At 60.4% G+C, this 19,557-nt stretch overlaps 1 protein-coding gene across 1 annotated transcript; it reads left to right on the top strand.

Moving 5' to 3' along the window:
• Positions 1-1,204: 1,204 nt before the first annotated feature.
• On the top strand, positions 1,205-18,879 carry MMP15 (matrix metallopeptidase 15; the record flags this gene model as incomplete). Its single annotated transcript, XM_084257112.1, has 10 exons — positions 1,205-1,369; positions 11,539-11,687; positions 12,340-12,468; positions 13,998-14,305; positions 14,598-14,759; positions 15,599-15,852; positions 16,201-16,339; positions 17,069-17,219; positions 17,325-17,440; positions 18,416-18,879. The coding sequence occupies 10 exons, from the start codon at positions 1,205-1,207 to the stop codon at positions 18,877-18,879; spliced, it is 2,037 nt and encodes a 678-aa protein (XP_084113238.1).
• Between the last annotated feature and the right edge of the window lie 678 nt (positions 18,880-19,557).

Here is a 19,557-nt window from a genome sequence, read left to right as displayed (position 1 = left end):
TTGCCCACCTCGACGTCCCAGGTGAGGGACCCACGGGGGACTTCTGCCTACTGACCTTACCCTCTGGGCCCCGCAGCGAATCCACGGCGCCCAGCCCCTCACCAGGCAGCTGAGGAAAGGCACCGAGGACCAACGCCGCCTTGGGCTTTTGAGAAGGGCCCTGGGGCCAACAAATTTCTAAATGTTTGTTTGTTTCAGCCTAAAACAGAAACTCGGGTCCCTCCTCCCCCATCCTCTTTCGGGCCTCGGCTGCTGCTCCAGTATCCCACCTACCAGGTGGAAGAAAGGGGGGACTTCATACTTCCTCTCTCCATCTTTGGGGAAGCCGCTTCTGGAGTCAACCTCACTCTCCAAAAGCAAGACTGGGCGCGAGGGAAAGGCGGGCGAACTGAGTAGGGAAAAGGGCCACCTGCGCGTCAGCGCCGCGGGCACCTGCTGACGCGCAGCCCCGGGCTGGGGTCCCGCCCCCGCCCCCGGCCCCCGCCCCCCGGCCCCCGCCCCCCGCCCCCCGCCCCCCGCCCCCCGCCCCCCGCCCCCCGCCCCCCGCCCCCCGTCCGGCTCCGCGCGCAGCCCGAGCGCGCGGGCCCTTTAAGAGCGCGACGGCCGCGGCGCGGGGAGGGGGGCCGGGAGCGCCCGGAGCTGCGCCGAACTCGCCGGGGACGTCGGGCGCCGGCTCCCTGGCTGCTCGCTAGCGGGACCGGCTCCCTGCGCCTCCTCCCGGGACTGCGCGGGGGCCCGGGCCCGACAGGGCGCGGGGCGAGCAGCGTCCCCGGCGGGAGGCGCTCTGGGCAGCGCGCGGCCCCGGGCATGGACAGACAGAGCCGGGCGCGCAGGGGGCGCCGCGGGACCGGGCGGCCGGAGCGCTGAGCCAGACAAAGGCGCGGGAGTTGCGCTCGCTCTCGGGAGCCGGGCCCCGGGCGCCGAGGCTGCGGGACCCCCGCGGCGGGCGGCTCCGGCCGGCCGCCTCCCCCGCGCGCGGGCTCCGCGCCCCGGGACCTGCCCTGCCCACTTCTGCCCGGGCGTGGGAATTGGCCGAGGGGGCCCCGGCGGCTCGGGCGGGACCGGGACCCGGAGGGCTGCCGCGCGCCCGCCGGGCGGGGAGCCAGGGAGCGTCGCAAGTTTCCGAGGCGCGTGCGGGGACCCGGCGCCGGCGAGCGGGCGAGTCCCGCGCGCTGCGCCCCGAGCCGGCCTGGGCCCCGAGAGCATGGGCAGCGGCGACCGGGGCGCGCCCGGACAGCCCGGCCGGGCGAGCGGCCCCCTCGGTGGCCGGGAGACCGCGGTGCGGCCGCGACTGCTGCCGCTGCTGCTGGTGTTTCTGGGCTGCCTGGGCCGCGGCGCGGCGGCGGAGGACGCAGAAGTCAACGCCGAGGTAAGGACCCCGGCTGCGTCCCTTCGCGGGGGGCTGGAGGGGCTGGGAGGTGGCCACGCCCGCAGTCCGAGGCCGGGAGGTGGAGGGGGCTGAGACGAGCCGAGGTCCCCGCGCAGGGGTGCCGGGGCGGGGAAGAAAGGGGACCTGGCAGGATGCCCCTCCCCGCGCGCCCGCCGCGGCGCACCTCTGCCCAAACCCCGGGGGGCGTCGGACCGGCGCGCGGTCTGGACCCCACGGTCCTGCCCCGGGCGCCGACCCGCCCCGGCCGCTGTCCCGGGAGCCGCTTCTGCGCCCCGGCCCTGGCCTCCCCGCCTCCCGGGTGCTCGATTCCTCGAGAGCCCGGAGGGCGCGCCGCGCCGTGCTTTCCGAGTGGGGAGGGGGCTGGTCTGGGGGTGCGTCGGGGCACCCCGGCTTGGACCGCGAGCGCTCGCGTCTCGGTAGCCGCTAGTCTGGGTGACACGGCCACACGCGGCGGGCCAGGATTGGGGAAACCCGGCAGCAGACTCGGGTGGCGGGGGCGCATCGGCCACTTTCTTGGGCTCTTGGTGGAAAGCCGAGCCACGGACAGGTGGGGTTCAAGAGAGAGACCCTGTCTCCCTCCGCGCTTCCTTCCACAAGAGCCCGGCACTGATCCCCGGGGTCAGAGGGCAGACCCCGAATCTCTTTCCTCCGGGAGCCCCCTGAGGTCCCTGCCCTGGATCGGTCCCGCGGGCGACCAGGCGCGGCCTCCTGGAGCAGAGAGAGCTGGGTCCAGCCAGCGCCGCCGGCTCCAGGGGGGTCATCGCCAGCCTCTCCAGCAGGGACAGGCACCCACTCCGTTGCCCCCCAACAAATTCGTGACCCGTTCCTTTGCTGACTTCTAGGACCCGGGTCCCTGCCCTGGAATAGGAGAGGGGAGGGCTCAGCGAGGAGTGGGGGAGCTGAGACCCGCCTTTGCGTGGGCTCAGTGCCCTAGGGCCGGCCTGGAGCCTTGCGCGCCCCGGGCTGCGGGCCCAAGTGCCATTTCTATTTGCAGCGGGTCGGTGCTCTCTCGCCTTCTCCGCGGGCGGCTTCCCCACCTCCCAGCAGCCTGGGAGATTTTTCCGATGGAAGCCTGCCCTTCCCCGCCCTACTTTAATAAAAGCTTGGAGGAAGGGCAGGGAATTCCTCCCAGATCAAGTTACACCTCCCAGCCAGTTCCCCACCTGCTCTGCCCTCCCTCCCTGGTCAGGCCGGGGGAAGCTGGGGGAGTCAGCCTCTGGCAGGAGGCTGAGAGCCCAGCCAGTGCCCAGTTCATTTGCCCCAGCCCACCCCCATTCACACAGGCAGATAGATGGGCTCTGTGGGGGCTTCTGCTGCTAGGGTTGGTCCCGCAGCTCACCACCCAGAAACTAGGAGTGCTAGTATCCCACCTGCCACTCCGCAAGTCACAGGCCCTCCCTTGAGGAGTTTGTGATCGGCTTACAGGAGTGGCATCTCCACATAGGAAACATTTATGGGTCCAGCTAGATTTGGGGGAGCCATGCATTGTGAATTGGCATCCTAGGAACTGGGCACTGGACCTGTGTCCAGAGGCTTCACTTTCTTTCCTTTGCTTCTGCTCCTGCATGCCTTCACCCCCTCCCCAGTGGAGGGAGCCCCCACAGTCTAAGGATGGAGGTATTGGCAGCCATGAGTACCCACAGACCTTGGCGCTGAGCCTGTGGTGGCACTGGCTAGGATTCCGTGACAGCCCCTCTCCTCTCTGGCTGTTGCTGGAAGAAACCCTGCAAGATGTAGGGGATCCTTCAGTTTTGGAAACCAAGGTAGATGGAGAGCTAGGGACAGGCAGGCAGACTGTCTCAGCTCCTACAGTTGGTTTGGGGGTATACATTGTCCCTCGGAATCTGCCAAGTCTGACCCTTTTGGACCCAAAGAGTCAAATAGCGCAGTAACTGCCCATTGCCAGGAGGCTGTAGGGAATTACCCCACCTCATGTCCACATTCTCCCAGGAGAGGCCTTGGAGACGCCGGCCCTGACCTGCACCCTATGAGCGGAGCCTGCTGCCCTTGGAGAAGGGCACTGGTCCTTGTCCCAGAATCCCCACAGCTCCAATCATCAGCTCAGGTCATGCTTGGGATCTTCCCTGAGCAGCCTCACAACTGGGCCTAGCTGGCCCCTCCCCTCCTGGAGCAGAAACCACAGGAGTTTCGCCAGGCTAAGGAACAAGGAAGCCTGGCCCGGGCTAGAAGCCTGCAGACACCTGCCACCTGCCAGGTGTCAGGTCCCAGTCTCCAGCCAGGTTGGCCTGACTGAGGTGCTCCCCAACTCAACCGAACCCCACCTGAGGGTCCAGGCCCCATTCAGCTCTGTCCTGCTTTTCCTGGCTACAGCACCCCCCACCCCTGCTTCCCTGCCTTAGATTTTCACCAGAGAAGCTCTGGTCTCTTCCCACTTTCCCTGCCCCAGCCCCGCAGCTTCTGGGTGGAGGTGACTCACACTGCCTGGGGGAGCACACAGGTGTGGTAGCACTGCCTAAAGCATGGCCACACCCACCCTGAATAGGGGTCTTCCAGTCCCTGCCCGGCAGCTGAGCAAAATGAATACAGGGGTGGGGGCCGTTGGCTGGAATTCTGATTCTGACCTTCAGGTCTGCTTGGTGAGCCGGGCCAGTGAGCTTCGGGTACTCCCACCTCCGCTTGTACCTCCCTGCTGGCCCCTGGGGTTCCCTGGTGCTCGCTTATTAACACCCTGTCTTAAAAATGAGCAGGACTTTGAGGCCTCTCCCCCTCAAGGAAGAGGGGTGAATGTGAGGTCATTGTTATCCCTCCTCTCCTCTCTGCTTTTCAGTCTGTTCTCCTGTCACCACTAGTGAGCCCATCCCCCATCCTCTCCATACTTTCTCAAAACCCGGAGAGAGCTGGGCTGATGGATGCAGCCAGGACCAGGATCCACTGGGCAGCGCCCCACCCTCCAGCCCTTTGCCAGGTCTCCCTATTTGGACTGCCCGGGGGCTTGCTCCTTGGCTGTGCAGGAGGCAGCCCACCTGCCCATTCTGACCTGTGGGCACAAATGCCTTCCTGCCACACCCCCTCCCCCAAGGAGGGTGGAGTAGAAGCAACATAGAAACACACTCAGACCCCCCCAGAGAAGACCCTCTGAAATCCCAGCACCTGCTGTGCATTCTCTGCTGCCAACTCGGGATGGTAATGCTGGCAGGTCTGGAAAAGCCCCTCCCTGCCAAGTGCTGGGTCCTGGCTGCTCCTTCCTGCGCTCAGGGTTGCTTGATTCAGACCTTTTCTTGCCATCATCACGTTGCCCAGTTGGGAGTGTGACTTCTGCCTGGGGCCAGCTGTGGGGCCGGGTCACTGCTGCTTCGCAGCTCAGATGAAAGTTGGTGCTGTATCCTCAGTGATTGTAGCTCCCCACCTCCATTCATGTCAAAAATCTAACTGCCAAGTTCATGACATCAGGAGGTGGGGCCTTTGGGAGGTGATTCCATCCTGAAGGCAGAGCCTGTGAGTGGGCTTAGCCTGGGAGAGCTGCCCCGGCCCCTCCCACCACGTGAGGAGCTGGTTAAGAGGCAGCACTCTGCAGCCAGGAAGGGGTGTTCAGCAGAACCCCACCATGCCAGCACCCCGATCTTAGACTTCCAGCCTCCAGAACTGAAAATAAATGTTTGTTGCTATAAGCCATCGGCCTGTTCTGTTATAGCAGACTGGAAAGGGCAAGACAGCTGGCATCTTCAGTATCACCCCAAGATCTGTGTGGCTCACTCAGACAGACTGGGCGGAGACAGGCCTCTGGGCCAGCTCTACCCTGGGCATGGAGACATGTTCTCTGAGTCAGCAGAAGCAGATAGGGCCTGGGGGTTCTCTGCCTGGAGCCTTCTCCATTGCAAAGAGGGCCATCTTTGTAAGGCCTCCACACGTGAATGTGCAGGAAGGACACTTGCCTGCATTGGGACTCCCCAGACGAACGTGAAGACAGGGGTCTCTGAAGGTGACTGAACAGGCCAGGCCTGCAGCACAGAAGAGCCACCTTGGCTGCAGGAGCCCTCTGACCTAGGGCTCGTGTGTGGATGCTCTCAGAAGGACATGGGTTCTAGGGATGCCTGGAGACCAGTGCCCTTGCCCGCACGTTCGGGCGGGGTAGCGCAGATACAGCCATGAGCAAGAGCAGAGAGACGCCAGCTTGCCTGTGTCCGAGAGACAAAGAAGATGCCTCTTTCTAGATCCATTTCCCTTGTGGAACAGCAGGAAAGGAGCAAGAAGGCTCAATAACTGCATAGCCAGTGGAGGGCCTGAGTGCCGGCCACTAGCCAGCCCTCGAGGAGATGCCTCACATGTTGCTGTTTTGGTGGTTGAGCTGCTGGAGCCATGGAGCCCAGGGGCCAGGTCTGGATTGGCTTTCCAGGGCTGGCTCTGGGCCCCAGCACCACCTTGTCCTCCCAGAGGAACTGCCACAGTGAAGGGTGAGGGCTCAGCTGCAGGTCCCACAATTGTGAGCGAAGGAGGCACCTAAGAAGTGCTTGCAAAGTGGTGGCAGAGCATAATGACAGTGGGGAGCAAATGGCTTTTTGAGCCATTGAGCCTCTCTGAGCCTCAGTTTCCCCAGCTACTAGGAGAACAGTAATATAACAGTATCTACTGAGGGACTAGGCAAGTTTCTGTGTAAAATGCCAAAGCCATACGCAATCACCAGTGAGGGTCGGGTTTCCTCTCGGCACCTTCAGCATACTGGGTTCTGTACAGGGCACGGCCTGGGGAGGAGGGAGGGGGTTGTATGCATTTGCACATTTAATCCTCACGTTAACTGCGGGTTGCTGGTATCCTTATCCCATTATATAGAAGAGAAAACTGAGGTGAAAGAAATCCCTCCAAATTCCCAGCCAGAGAGTGGCAGAGCAGGGATTTGAACCCTGTCCATCTGGCTTGGAACCTCAGCTTCTAGCCCCCGTGCTGGGCTAAAGGCTACAGGTCAGAGCGCAGGTGCCTTCCTATGGAAGTGCTGCCAGGAAGCCGAGCCAGGTGGGCAAGAGGTTGTGGAGGTGGGGCCAGAACTACCCTTGGCCTGGAGCCTGGCACTCCCCAGACCTGCCCAGACCTGGCCCCTCCTACCAGGCACCCAGGCTCTGCTCCCTGGGAAACCCACCTGGGCTCTGCTCCCTGGGAAACACACCTCCAGGTGAGTCCCAAGGCCTGACCTCCAGCCAAACTACTCTACCCCTGCCCAGCCACTGGCAAAAGTACCCAGCTGTCTTTCCCCCCAGGTAAGGAGTGCGGGAGGCAGAACTCAGGACATGAACCTCCTTCCTTCTTCCCTGACTGGACATCCGCACCCCACCCCAGAGCCCACTCCCCCACCTGCAGCTTTCCCCAAATGAGCAAGTGTGTTCTAGGACTGCTTGCATAGACGCCAGCTGCCTGGGAAGAGGGTAACCCATCCCCCAAGGATGGGGGTGCCTGACTTAGTGCCCCTTTATTCACCAGCCTTGGGGCAAGTTATGTCCTCTGTGCTCTCAGCCCTCTACCCTGGTGGGGAGAGAGGACGCTAGCGTCAGTCCAGGGCCTGTTCTGTGGACCAGCAGGCAGGACGAGGGGCAAATGGCACGGGGAGGCAGATTTCTGCTCAGCCTGAGGAAGAACTTTCGAACAGTTATTGCTGCCCAGAGACAGAATGGACCCTGCTGGGGTGCAGGCAGATGAGTCCTTGACCCATCTGTGGTCCCTGGAGGCTTGGGTAAGGGTGCTGCACTTGATGGCCGTGAGGTCCCCTCCTGCCTGAGACTAGAGGGGTCCAGGGCTCCCTTGGGGTCGCCTGACTGGCGAACAGGCTCCTGGCCCAGACCCCCTGGGCAGGCATGGGCCTGGCAGGTGTGCCCTACCCTGTCGCTGCAAGTCTGTGGCTCCCCCAGGCCTCCCATTCAGCTCCAGCTCTACCTGGCACAGGGGCAGTGCAGAGCCTTGGCTTGCTCCCCAGAGCCCTCAGACTGGCATACAGGGCAGGGGAGACAGGCACCGTGAGGACCTCACAAAGCGTGAAAGTCCCAGGGCCATCCCTGGCAGCCCCGACAAGACGCCTTTTGTGCCTGATAGGGCAACCCTGCCAGGCTCTGCTTGCACGGAGGAGAGTGTGACAGGAGCCGAGCAGAGCAGCCAGAGATTGTCCTTATCACCCGGGGCTGATAAGACTGGGTGGGAGGGGGCTCTGCTGATCTGAGCTGGAGGAGCTGGCTGTGGTGGTGGCAGCCATGGGCGCTGCCCTCCCCCCACCCCCCACCCCACCTCACCCCCACTCCTGAGGCTGCTTAATGCACAGTATTGATCTGGCGGCTCCTGTTCAGACTCCCTTCCCGCAGGCCTGCCTTGGCCTTCTCTCAGCAGTCCCAGGGGGCAGTCCTGCTGACCTGGCCCAGTGCCCAGACTCAGCTAGACTCCCTCCCCCAGGGCTGGACTGGGCACCCTTCCTGAGAAGGGCCAGAGCCCAGTGTCCCCAGCCTCGGGCCAGGAGGAACTGGTGCTACCTCACCAGCAGTCTGGCCCAATAATTCTGTTTATGGGCCCCCCTTCTCACCCAGACCAGCCGTGGGACCCTGGGTGAGCCACTCACCCCCTCTGAACCCCACTGTTTGTACACAAACAGTCCTTGTAACCTTCGCATGGGATGATGAGATGGATACTTGGCCCTCTGCTGCTGTGTTTATGGCCTTTGCTGGGAACCTGAGGGCCAAGAATCCCCCCTCAGACCACTGGTGGTCCCACATCTCCTTGCCTGGAGCTACCCATGCACCTGCACCATTGATACATACTTATGGGATGGGAGCTGCAGCTCTGGAAGCAGCCAAAGTGGACTGAATGAGCTGGGCTGCAGGTGGGGGATCTCAGAACCCTAGAGCCCTCTTCTGAACCTCCCCTCCCACGGATGTGGTCCTTGTGGACCTTGTGGTCTGCCGTGTTCTGACCTTCCTGAGCCTTAGTTTCCCCACTTGAGAAACAAAGCTTCGCCTGCTTAACTCATCCTACCTGTGAAACTCTAGGTAACAGGGAGGCAAGGCCGAAGGAGGAGCAGCAGGGCTTGAACATGGCTGCCCCTCCCCGCAGTGAGACTGGGAGGTTGATCATCCCCTTGTGAATCGCTCCCCCCTTTTGTTCCACAGCTGCAGAGCACCTCAAAGCTGGGGCTCATAGGGTGCAAGCAGCCTGTTCTCGGAGGCAGCCTGCACACCTGCCCCGTGCCCATCACCCTTCTGCCCCAGGCAGTCTTCTCCCCTGTGCCCGTGCCCCCTGACCTGTCACTTAGCACAGCAATGGGGTGGCAAGAAACTTCCCCTGGACACTGGGACAGGAAAAGCCCACAGCCCTGTGGGTGGCATCTGAGGCAGGTTGACTGGCACAAGTGGCATTGGCAACCAGCTCCACGCACATGCTGGCCAGAGTCAGGCAGATTCCTTCAGCTCCATGGACCTCTTGCCTTGCTATCCTAGCAGCTCTGGCCGCCTTTCTGCTTATCCCACCCCACCTTGACCCAAGGGTGCCACCGCTCCTTAGCCTGGGCCTTGCATCCTGGCAGTGGCTGAGGCCTCTGTCACCAGGAGGCGGAGGGTTCAAGGCTCAGCTTGATACTGAGGTGGAAGCAACTGGCTTCCTGAGACTCAGGAGGGTACTCATCCACGTGAAGAAGGGTCCACAGACACCCTTGGGACCTTCCTGTCAGCCCCTGAGCTGTCCCAGGCTTGATGGGGCCCTGGCGCTCTCTGCTTTTCAGGGCAGACAGGCCCAGCTCCCCTCCCCCTCCCTCCCCAGGGCCCAGCCTTGCTCTGCCCTCCTCTCCTCCTGTCACTCTGCAGACACCACTAATCAGCCCCGTGGTGGCCTGTGATTGCACTCCCCGAGATATTTTTACCTTATGCAAATGGGTGATGTAGAGGTGCCCTCATCTGTCAGCAGGCGGCCCTGCTCTCCCCACCTCCAGCTGGATTCCGTTCACTGTCAGAAGTGGCTGAGCATCCTGGCCTCTCCTTCTAGATCTCTCCGCACTTCTTCAGGAAAACTGTGTCTATTGAGGGGTGGGCTTACCTGGCTCCCCACCCCTTCCACACAGGAGTTTTCCCATGCTTGGGCAGAATAAGGAGGGGGCTGGGGGAGGGGGCTGGACCCTTCTGCCTCCCCCAGCTGCCCTGCCCTCACCTGAGGCTGCCCAGCCCTTAGGCCCTATTGGAGCCTGGACCCTTCAACCCAAAAAGCCACTGCTCCAGGACAACCACACAGACCCCCCCCCCCCCCAACCTCTGTCACAAATACATTTATTGAGCCCTGTCCCTGCCCGGCACAGTGCAAGCACCAGTGTGGACTTCCCACTTAGTTCTCACAAAGCCCAAGAGCTGAGGCAGGTCCCAGCCTGGCCCCCTTTTACTGGTGGCAGACTGAGCCATACCCAAGGAGCCATACCCCGCAGATGACCAGGCAGTCTGTCCCCTGCTCTGTCGGTCCCCAGAGCCCATGCTTGCTTCTTAGTAACAGTCTCTTTCGTTTTGCTGTGGCCGTGCACCCAGCCTCTGATTCTGGCAGTTTCTCTGTGCTGCCCTCTCCTGCGGCAGCCTGGGCACTGCCGAGCCAGTCTGTGCAGCAGCCAGTATACACTGGAGGCCAGGGTGAACATGGGGGTGAACTGAGGGAGCAAGGGCCTGGGGGCTTAGGTGGGACAGTGGTGGCAGCCAGATGTGGGCGTGGCCCCATCAGCTGACAAGTAGCTGGCAATCCAGAGCCACCACCAGGTCTGGCCACCATCCTGCTTCAAGGTCCTTGATGTGCAGCCTACCCCTTCCAGAACCTTTCAGAGAGCAGGCCTTCATGTTCTTCTGGGGACCCCAGAGACTCCCATTGGGCATGGAAAGGTACAAAGGACACACTTGCATGTGGCCAAGGTCCACAGCAGTCTCTGGCCTCTGTGCTCGCCAGACCCCCATGGGGCTCCCCCATGCTTTCGTGACCTTGGGACACAAGGTGGCAGGATGGGGTCACCTTTCTTACCACAAGTCACCTGGGTGCATTGGGGGTCCTAGCCTCTGAAAGCGATGGTCATGTTTGCAGGCGTGAATTCCTCACTGGGTGCACCCAACTCTCCAGAGAGGTTCTAAGTCCCGGAAGGTCAGGACCCCTTCACCATGGTCCTCCATAGCCCCCAGCTGACAGGTCTAGCAGAGAGGAACACTGGGCAGTGTGGGTAGGGGGACACAGGGGTAAAGGATGGGGCAGTAGACTTGCTCAGCACCCTCTGGGTGCCAGCTGCTTTCCCAGGACTGTCTCCCAACTCTCACCCTCCAACAGCCCCACTGTTCCCTGTTTAGCAAACAAGGAAAATCAGACTCAGAGCAAAGCAGGGACCAGACTTCAGGCCTCCTGTCCCCCCAACTCAGGCTGGTGGGCTGCCCGAATCCCTCTGCTCTCCTTCCAGGAGGTTTGGGATCCTTTCGGGAGTAGTAAAAGGACTGGTTTTCCTACTTGGTGAGGCCTCAGGTGCTTCTGAACCATTTAGGATTCCCAGTGAGCTGCCTGGAGTAGTCGGGGCCTACCCGGGAGGACCCAGTGTGGCAATACAGACCACTGTGGACTGTCCTCATGGACATATGGCGGATCCTCCAGGGGAGTTCAAGTGATAAACACCTAAGTGAACTACAGAGTGTGCGAGATGGGAAGGAGGAGAGGGGATACAGGGTACCAGGAGGTCGGGTCCGTTTTCCCAGGGTTTTCAGAAAACAGCTCTCCAATAAGGTAATGTTGAAGCAGAGACCTTCAGAAAGGGTTCTGAAAATGAGGGTTTGAGCCGTACATGTTTGGGGGAAGAGCACTCCAGTGGAGCAGCAGTGCAGAGTCCCTGGGGCACGAACCCACTTGGCTGGGCTAGACAGTAGGGTGAGAGCTGAGGTGAGGTCTGTTATTGGGGACCTGGTGGCTACTATAAAACTTGGCTTTTTCTCTGAGATGAGATGTCTTTGGAGGGTTCGAAGCAGAAGACTGACCAAACCTGACTTGTGCAGACCTTTTTTTCTGGCTCTTGCATGAGAACAGACGTAGGAGGCAGAGGCAGGGGAATGGTACAGAGGCCCACGGCCACTGCAGTGGGAGGTGGCGAGCAGTGCCCATGCATGCTGTTTCTGGAGGTAGTGGTGCCAGGACCTGCTGACCGGGCCACGGTCTCTCCCTTGCAGAACTGGCTTCGGCTCTATGGCTACCTGCCCCAGCCCAGCCGCCACATGTCCACCATGCGCTCTGCCCAGTTCCTGGCCTCGGCCCTCGCTGAGATGCAGCGCTTCTATGGGATCCCGGTCACGGGTGTGCTTGATGAAGAGACCAAGACGTGAGTCCCTCCATTGCTCCCTTCCCAGACCCCACTGGCATCTGCCCTCTTCTGGTCTCCTGTGACAGGGACTTGGCATGTGGAGTTTCCAGAAAAGAGATGACAAATAGTTTGGTCCTCCATGCCAGTTCTGATGGGCCGGGAGTGACTGCCTCGAGCCTTGTGTTGAGAAAGTTCCTGAGTACCTCAGGAGCACAGGATTGATTAGTGATGCCTACCACAGGCAGGAAATTGGGGGTGGGGGGAAGCACATCACACATGACCTGGATGGGACATCCCAGCCAGGCCTAGCTCTGAATCCGAGATGACACTATACCCCATCCTTGAATAGCACGCACAGAGCATAAGGTATCAAGGACAAGAGGCCTCAGGAGTACCACTCCCCTCCCTAGCACTACTGACAAGAAGGGTTTACCTTTGTGAAGCCACTTCCAGGTACCCAGTTTTTCCATTGAAGATCATTGGACCCATTTTCCTGATGAGGAAATCAAAATGTACAGAATCTTCTAACCCCCTGCCCATACACAGGGCAACTGGAGACCAGAGGTGGGAGGGGCCTGGAAGCAGGAGGACTGCCTGGAAGAGGCAGAACTGAGCAGGCAGGTGGGGGGAAGGAAGGCTCTGTGCTCACCCTACCACACCTCTGACCCAGGTGGATGAAGCGGCCCCGCTGCGGGGTGCCAGACCAGTTCGGGGTGCACGTGAAAGCCAATCTGCGGAAGCGGCGGAAGCGCTACGCCCTCACTGGGAGAAAGTGGAACAACCACCACCTGACTTTCAGGTAGGGACTGGCTACCCAGGATGTTAATGGTCCCGGGCCGGCTTCCGTGGCAGCTGGCCCCCTCTCCCCGCCTGGGCTGAGGCTTCAGGCTTCCCAGCACTCTTGTCTGGAAGGCTTCTTTTCCCAGCAGCCCACCCCAGGGTGTCCAGCATGGACTGACCCCATTTCCACACTGACTGGACTGTCTGCATACCCTAGGCCATCTCCAGAGAAAGTCAGGCCCTTGGAGCTGCTTCTGCCCTGGCCTTCCTTCCCCGGCACACCTCCCTCCTGCAGTAGCCCAGGGCCCTCCTCACCTTAACACATGAGCGAGTACAGCAGTACAGAACTGGGAGCTCCTGTGCAGGGCACGGGGTTCCCTGCATCGGACAGTCGGGGGAGGACTGGCTGCAGGAATCCAGGCATTAGTCAGGTGGGCAGGCAGCAAGTCTGCCTGGTTCTGGCACTTTCTTCCTTTCTGCTGTGTCCTTCCTTGGGTGAGAATCACTCCTGAGCCTCCAGCTGGGTGGCGGTCCCCAAGCGCTCCCCGTCCTGCTCCAGACCTGTCACACCGAGGAAGAGCAGCTCCCGCCATCACTTAGACTCCAGGCCCCAGAGAATTCATAACCCAACAGCCTTCATGGAGACCTGCCCAGCACACAGAAGCATAATCTGATTTATCTGGGTAATAACAAGCCTCAGCTCTTTTCTCGTGTGCAAGCTCAGTGGCTTATGTTCTCTGTGAGGCAGTTTGCTCACTCATCACAGGGACACCAGAATGTAAACCATGCCCCCTTCTCCCCGCCCCCCACCCCATTTACAGATGAAGGATCTAAAATTCAGAGAGACTAAGTCACTTGCTCAAGGTCACATAGATACTAGAAGCCAGAGCCTTGCACTCAGGTCAGCCAGGCCCTGCAGCCCAACATTCAACCTAATGCTTGGCCTGTTTCCCAAACCTCAGCCACTTTCTAGATCTTTCTCTTGGCTACCTACCACTGTATTTTTATTTACTTTATGTTTTTCTTCCTAGGAATAAGCTTATTTGGCACAGTGCAACCTTACTTTAGTGACATCTAATGAACTCCTGCTTTTGACATGTTCTCTTTTTTTAAAGGAAAACTTTTTTTAAAATAGGTAACATGCTATGGAAAATCTCAGACATACACAAAAGTAAAGCAAATAATATAATGAATCCACTAACGTACCTGCTACACCATTTCAACATTTGACTCTTGGCCAATCCTTTCATTTCCACCTCTGTCCATTTTTTCCTCAATCCCAGGTATTTTTGAAACAAGTATCAGACATTCTATCTCAGTGAAAAGATCTCGCTGTGTCTCTTGATAAGGATTCTTTTTACATCTCTTTTTCAAATTCACATCAAAGTGAGCTAACGTTGGTAGTGACCGGCACTGTCTGTGAAATGGCTCTGATCTGACTTGGGTTCCTTGGAACCAGGCATCCCTGCCCCCAACCCCATGGGTCCTCCGAGTAGACTGCAGCCCCGGGCCCCGATTTTACCGCAGTGTCTCCCCCACCTCCTGCAGCATCCAGAACTACACAGAGAAGCTGGGCTGGTACAACTCCCTGGAGGCGGTGCGCAGGGCCTTCCGAGTGTGGGAGCAGGCCACGCCCCTGATCTTCCAAGAGGTGCCCTATGAGGACATCCGGCTGCGGCGGCAGAAGGAGGCGGACATCATGGTACTCTTTGCCTCTGGCTTCCACGGCGACAGCTCACCGTTTGATGGCACGGGCGGCTTCCTGGCCCACGCCTATTTCCCTGGCCCTGGTCTGGGTGGAGATACCCATTTCGATGCGGATGAGCCCTGGACCTTCTCCAGCACCGACCTGCATGGTGAGAACAGCTGACCAGGGCAGGGACAAGGCTGCCCCTGTGCCGTCCTCTGGAGCACTCACACTTGATCTCCGTCTGTCCTCCCACCATCGTGGGGAGGGGAGGGTGGTGGAGAAGGGAAGGGGTCATCCCCATTTCTTGGATGAGGAAGTTGGAGTCCCAGAAGTCAGAGCAGCTCAGCCCTTCTCAGCATGAAGTGAGGGCAGGCTCTCAGACAGCCTCAGCCCAGAGTTGGGGGCAGCCAGTCCCAGGACAGGCCAGAGCTGACCCTGTGCTGCCGCCCACACTGCAGGGAACAGCCTCTTCCTGGTGGCAGTGCACGAGCTGGGCCACGCGCTGGGGCTGGAGCACTCGAGCAACCCGAGCGCCATCATGGCGCCGTTCTACCAGTGGATGGACACCGACAACTTCCAGCTGCCCGAGGACGACCTCCGGGGCATCCAGCAGCTCTATGGTAAGGGGGTGGCACTGGGAGGCCAGGGGTCCCTTCATGCCCGCTCCCCCTGCCTGATAAGCACAGGCACTACTGCTCTCCCCACTGTGTGGAAGAGAAAACTGAGGCCCAGAGAGGATTAGTGACTTGTCCCAATCACCCATCTTGAATGCAAGATGGTGCTAGAACTCAACCCCAGGGCTGGTCACCATCACCCTCAGGGCCCAGTGCTCACCCTCCGGTGGTTGCAGGCTGGGGCCCTCACTAACCTCCTTCACTCCACAGCCTCACTGATACTCATATTTGATCCAGGGTTATTATTTGTTGGGTTATTATTTCCCAGTGGCTTTGGGGCAGGTGCACCCCATGCCCCCCAGGCCACACCCAAGAAAGCCTCCAGTAGTGAGGGCTCCGAGGGCAGTTCTGTGGGTCAGGCCTGTGCTCAGTGCCCGCACCGAGCCCACATCACAGACACTCTGTCCCTGTATCCTCGGAAACCTGGCATTGAGATGTGGGCCCTGGGCAGATGCAGAGTGACGAGTTCTTTGCTCTGTGTGTGCCTGCTGCCTCCTGCCCCCCGATGGAGCAGGCTGGTGGGGTCCCTGGAAGTGGAGGCGGGGGCAGCCTCAGGGGCAAGAGGCCAAAACCCAGCGTGGGGAGGTGGAGGGAGTGTATGGTGGAGGGTAGATTCTCTTGAGGGTTTGGGGAGGAGGTCTGCCCTGGAAAGATGGGGTCTTTCACTGACTGGGCTTCTCCAGGCCAAAGGCCCCAGAATTATGGGGTTCTGACAAGAAGAACCTGGCATCCTGGATGTCCAGGGCTGCTCCCTCACTTCCCTCTTTCCACCCCCTGCTCTGCAGGCACCCCAGATGGCCAGCCACAGCCCACCCGGCCACTTCCCACAGTGACGCCCCGGCGTCCAGGCCGGCCAGACCACAGGCCTCCCAGGCCCCCCCAGCCACCACCCCCAGGAGGGAAGCCGGAGCGTCCACCCAAACCAGGTCCTCCAGCCCATCCCCGAGCCACAGAGCGGCCCGACCAGTATGGACCCAACATCTGCGACGGGGACTTTGACACGGTGGCCATGCTGCGTGGGGAGATGTTTGTGTTCAAGGTCGGCCCCTGCCCCACCCCAGCCACTTTACTCAGCCTCAGAGCAGGGGAACAGCCCAACCCAGGGCCCTGCCCCACCTGGATGCTCAGGCCCCCTCCCACCCCTTCATTACTGTGTAGCCCCGAGACAGAACAAACCAGCCTGAGGGATGAGGGACTGGCCTGGGCCACACAGCTACCCAGGGGTCTGTGCGCCACCTTGCCCAGGGCTTCCTTCCTACTGCTGCCTGGCATCTAAGCTGCCTCGCAGGATCTGGAGGCTCCCGGGGTCCTCCCTGACCCAGGGCCTCTTCCAGGCTCAAGCAGTGTGCATTCTCTGCGCACTCATGCACGCACGCGCCCTCCCTAGGGCCGCTGGTTCTGGCGGGTCCGGCACAACCGCGTCCTGGACAACTACCCCATGCCCATCGGGCACTTCTGGCGTGGGCTTCCAAGTGACATCAGTGCTGCCTATGAGCGCCAGGATGGGCGTTTCGTCTTTTTCAAAGGTGAGCTGGGGTCAGTGGAAGGGCTGGGCAGTCGTCCTACCCTGACCTCTGACCCAACTGGGTCTGAGGAAGGAGGAGGGCTGTGTTGCATGGTTTCTCCTGCCACCCACGTGGGGTTTGTTCTGGGGGAGGTGGTCTTCCTGGCAGCAAGGTGGAGGGCAAGTAAATAGAAACCAGGGGATCTGGGAGCTAGCAGTTGCTATAACTGGGGGTGAGTGTGTCTCCCTCTTCTATAACCCAAGGAGTCCAGGTCATTTCCTCCCTCCTTGCCTCTTGTGCCTCCTGTAGTCCCTTCCACAGAAGAACAGGTCCCCCAAGCCTGCTCTGGGGCAGGATTTCTGTGGTCTGTCTGCAGTGATGCCAGCCCTCCCCCTGGGGGCTGCCCCTGGGGAGAGTTTCCAGGGCAGCACCCCTGATGAATCAGCTGTGTCTCCAGCCCCGCAGCCTGAGCCTCAACAAGGCAGGCGCTCCCTAAGGACAGGACTGAACCCACACTAATAGTGGGGAGCCCTAGGCTACTGGCATGCCCCAAGGATGCAGCCCCTAGACCCAGAGGTCAGGTAGAGCTCCCCCTCTTTCCTTATTCTATACAAGAACTCTGTGTGTGTGTGCACACGCGTGTGTTGAGTGTGGGTGTGAATGGATCTATGGGCCTAGTATAGCACCCCCTGTGCTGCCTCCATGAACACCCCAGGCCTGTCCTCACCCCACCGTGTGCTCTCCCTGCAGGTGATCGATACTGGCTCTTCCGGGAAGCAAATCTGGAGCCCGGATACCCACAGCCACTGACCAGCTATGGCCTGGGCATCCCCTATGACCGCATCGACACAGCCATCTGGTGGGAGCCCACGGGTCACACCTTCTTCTTTCAAGAGGACAGGTGAGTGCCCTTGCCCCCTAAAGGGCTCACCCCACAAGAACCCACGGCCTATGTGGAAGCAGCTCCAGGCCCAAGTGGGCCAACCGGTTGGTGCTTTGGTTGCAGGTACTGGCGCTTCAACGAGGAAACACAGCGTGGAGACCCTGGCTACCCCAAGCCCATCAGTGTCTGGCAGGGCATCCCCGTCTCCCCCAAAGGGGCCTTCCTGAGCAACGATGCAGGTACCAGAGCCAGCCCCAAGCTGGTCTGCCCAGCACTCACCATCCCACTCCACACACAGGGGCCAGGGCTTTGTCCAAGGTCGCCTAGCATTGCGATGGATATATGGGATATATGTCACGCTCTGGACTGGCAGCTCCCAAAACACGACTCTCCTGTCCTTGCATCATCACTGTCCTTTTTTACAGATGACGCACTAGACCAGAGAGTTTACGTAAAGTGCCCTGATTCCAGGGAATCCAGGGATTCCACAGCCAGGGAGTGTGGAGTCAAGAGGCCAGCCCAGAGCTGGGTTGTGTCCAGAGGTGGGGCTTGTTGCTGCCCTCCCCAAAGCATCCAGTCACCCCTGGTCAGCCCACAGGGATCTTCAAGCGGAGGAGCATGACAGTGCTCCCAGAGCACCCACTTACCCACCTGGCAGGGAAGCCCCATCTCTGTCATTACAACCCAGCAACGGGGAGCTGTCATTTTTATTTTTCCAGCAGGATCTCCAGAAACCTGTTATTAGCCCTCGGGTTCAGGGAGACCCTGTTCGCTGTGCCTGTGCTTGGGCGTGTCTATGGCCACTTTGATTTTGTGCTCAGAGGAACAGACTCACCCTGCAGCTCCAGTCTGGCCCTTCCCGGTGCCGATGGGCAGTGGGCCAGTTGTCCAAGTCCAGAAAGCCGGGCCAAGGCAATGTGGGGTGAAGCTGGTCCTAAGACAGAGTAACAAGTTCTCCTGACTGCAGCTTCAGTTCCCAGGCTATAGGACCCTACCTCCCCCGGCCCAGGCAATGCCAGTCTTCCAGAACACCAGGAGTCTAGTCATGCCCTAGACCCAAACCCTGCCCTCATTCTGAGCCTGGTCTAGACCCTGTAAACTGGGAAGAGGCACATTTGAAAATGCTTAGGGAAGCAAGTGAGAGGGAGGGTGTTTTCAAGCCGGGGCCCCTTCATGAGGGTCTGACACCACTCTGGCCTGCTTGCCCCCCTCAGCCTACACCTACTTCTACAAGGGCACCAAATACTGGAAGTTCGACAATGAGCGCCTGCGAATGGAGCCTGGCTACCCCAAGTCCATCCTGCGGGACTTCATGGGCTGCCAAGAGTACCCGGACCCTGGGTCCCGCTGGCCCGACGTGGCCCGGCCTCCTTTCAACCCCAATGGCGGTGCAGAGCCAGGGGCAGAGGGCGACGAGGGAAATGAAGTGGAGCCCGGCCCAGGTGGTGGGGAGGGGGACTTTGGGGCAGGGCCGGACAAGGACAAGGATGGGGGCAGTCGCGTGGTGGTGCAGATGGAGGAGGTCACTCGGACTGTGAATATGGTGATGGTGCTGGTGCCACCGCTGCTGCTGCTGCTGTGCATCCTGGGCCTCACCTACGCCCTGGTGCAGATGCAGCGCAAGGGAGCACCCCGCATGCTCCTCTACTGCAAGCGTTCGCTGCAGGAGTGGGTCTGACCTGGCATGGCCCCTCCTGCTCCTCACGGTGCTAAGGGGGCCCAGGTTGGTGGCACCTGTGGTTCTAAGATGGCTCCTTGGGGCACATCTCTCAGCCCCAGTGGGGGACCCCTTCAGGCCCCCCAGCGTCCCCCATCAGTGCTGCCCCCATTGTTTATTTATGCCCCCATATCTTTCTTTCTTTCTTTCTTTCTTTTTTGCACACTAACTGAGCATTTGTTTCCACTTTCCTGACCAGGGTGGTCCCTCAGGACAGGGGGTTAGAGCTTTCTAAATGTAGTTCTGCTCCAGACAGGGAATTAGGCCCCCTACCCACCCCTGGCTTGGCCACAGCCAGAGGAGAAGAGGATCAAGGCCCAGTTGGAAGAGCGCCTGAGGGTTGTCGAGGTTGTTACCTCCCTCTCAGCTCTGCTGGCTTGGGAGACAAGTGGGGCCTAACTCCCCTGAGTCTTTCTCCACTTCAGCAAGTGCTTTCACCCAGGGGCAGCCCCAGGCTGGAGGGGCCTGGGGTGGGGGGTGGGGGGGAGGTGGTCCACTGGCTGTGAGTCCATGTCAGTTTGGGTCATCCCCAGCCCACCTCGGACAACCCCAGCAACCCAGCTTCTCGTGCCTAAGAACCCCATGCCACCCCAGCCAGCCGAGGGGCCAGCGGCCCCCATCTCCTGCATATCCCCTCAG

The sequence above is a fragment of the Talpa europaea genome (genome assembly GCF_964194135.1).
Source record: "Talpa europaea genome assembly, chromosome: 16".
Classification (NCBI taxonomy): domain Eukaryota; kingdom Metazoa; phylum Chordata; class Mammalia; order Eulipotyphla; family Talpidae; genus Talpa; species Talpa europaea.
The sequence above is the reverse complement of the archived record's forward strand: the minus strand, read 5'-3'. Positions and strand labels throughout refer to the sequence as shown.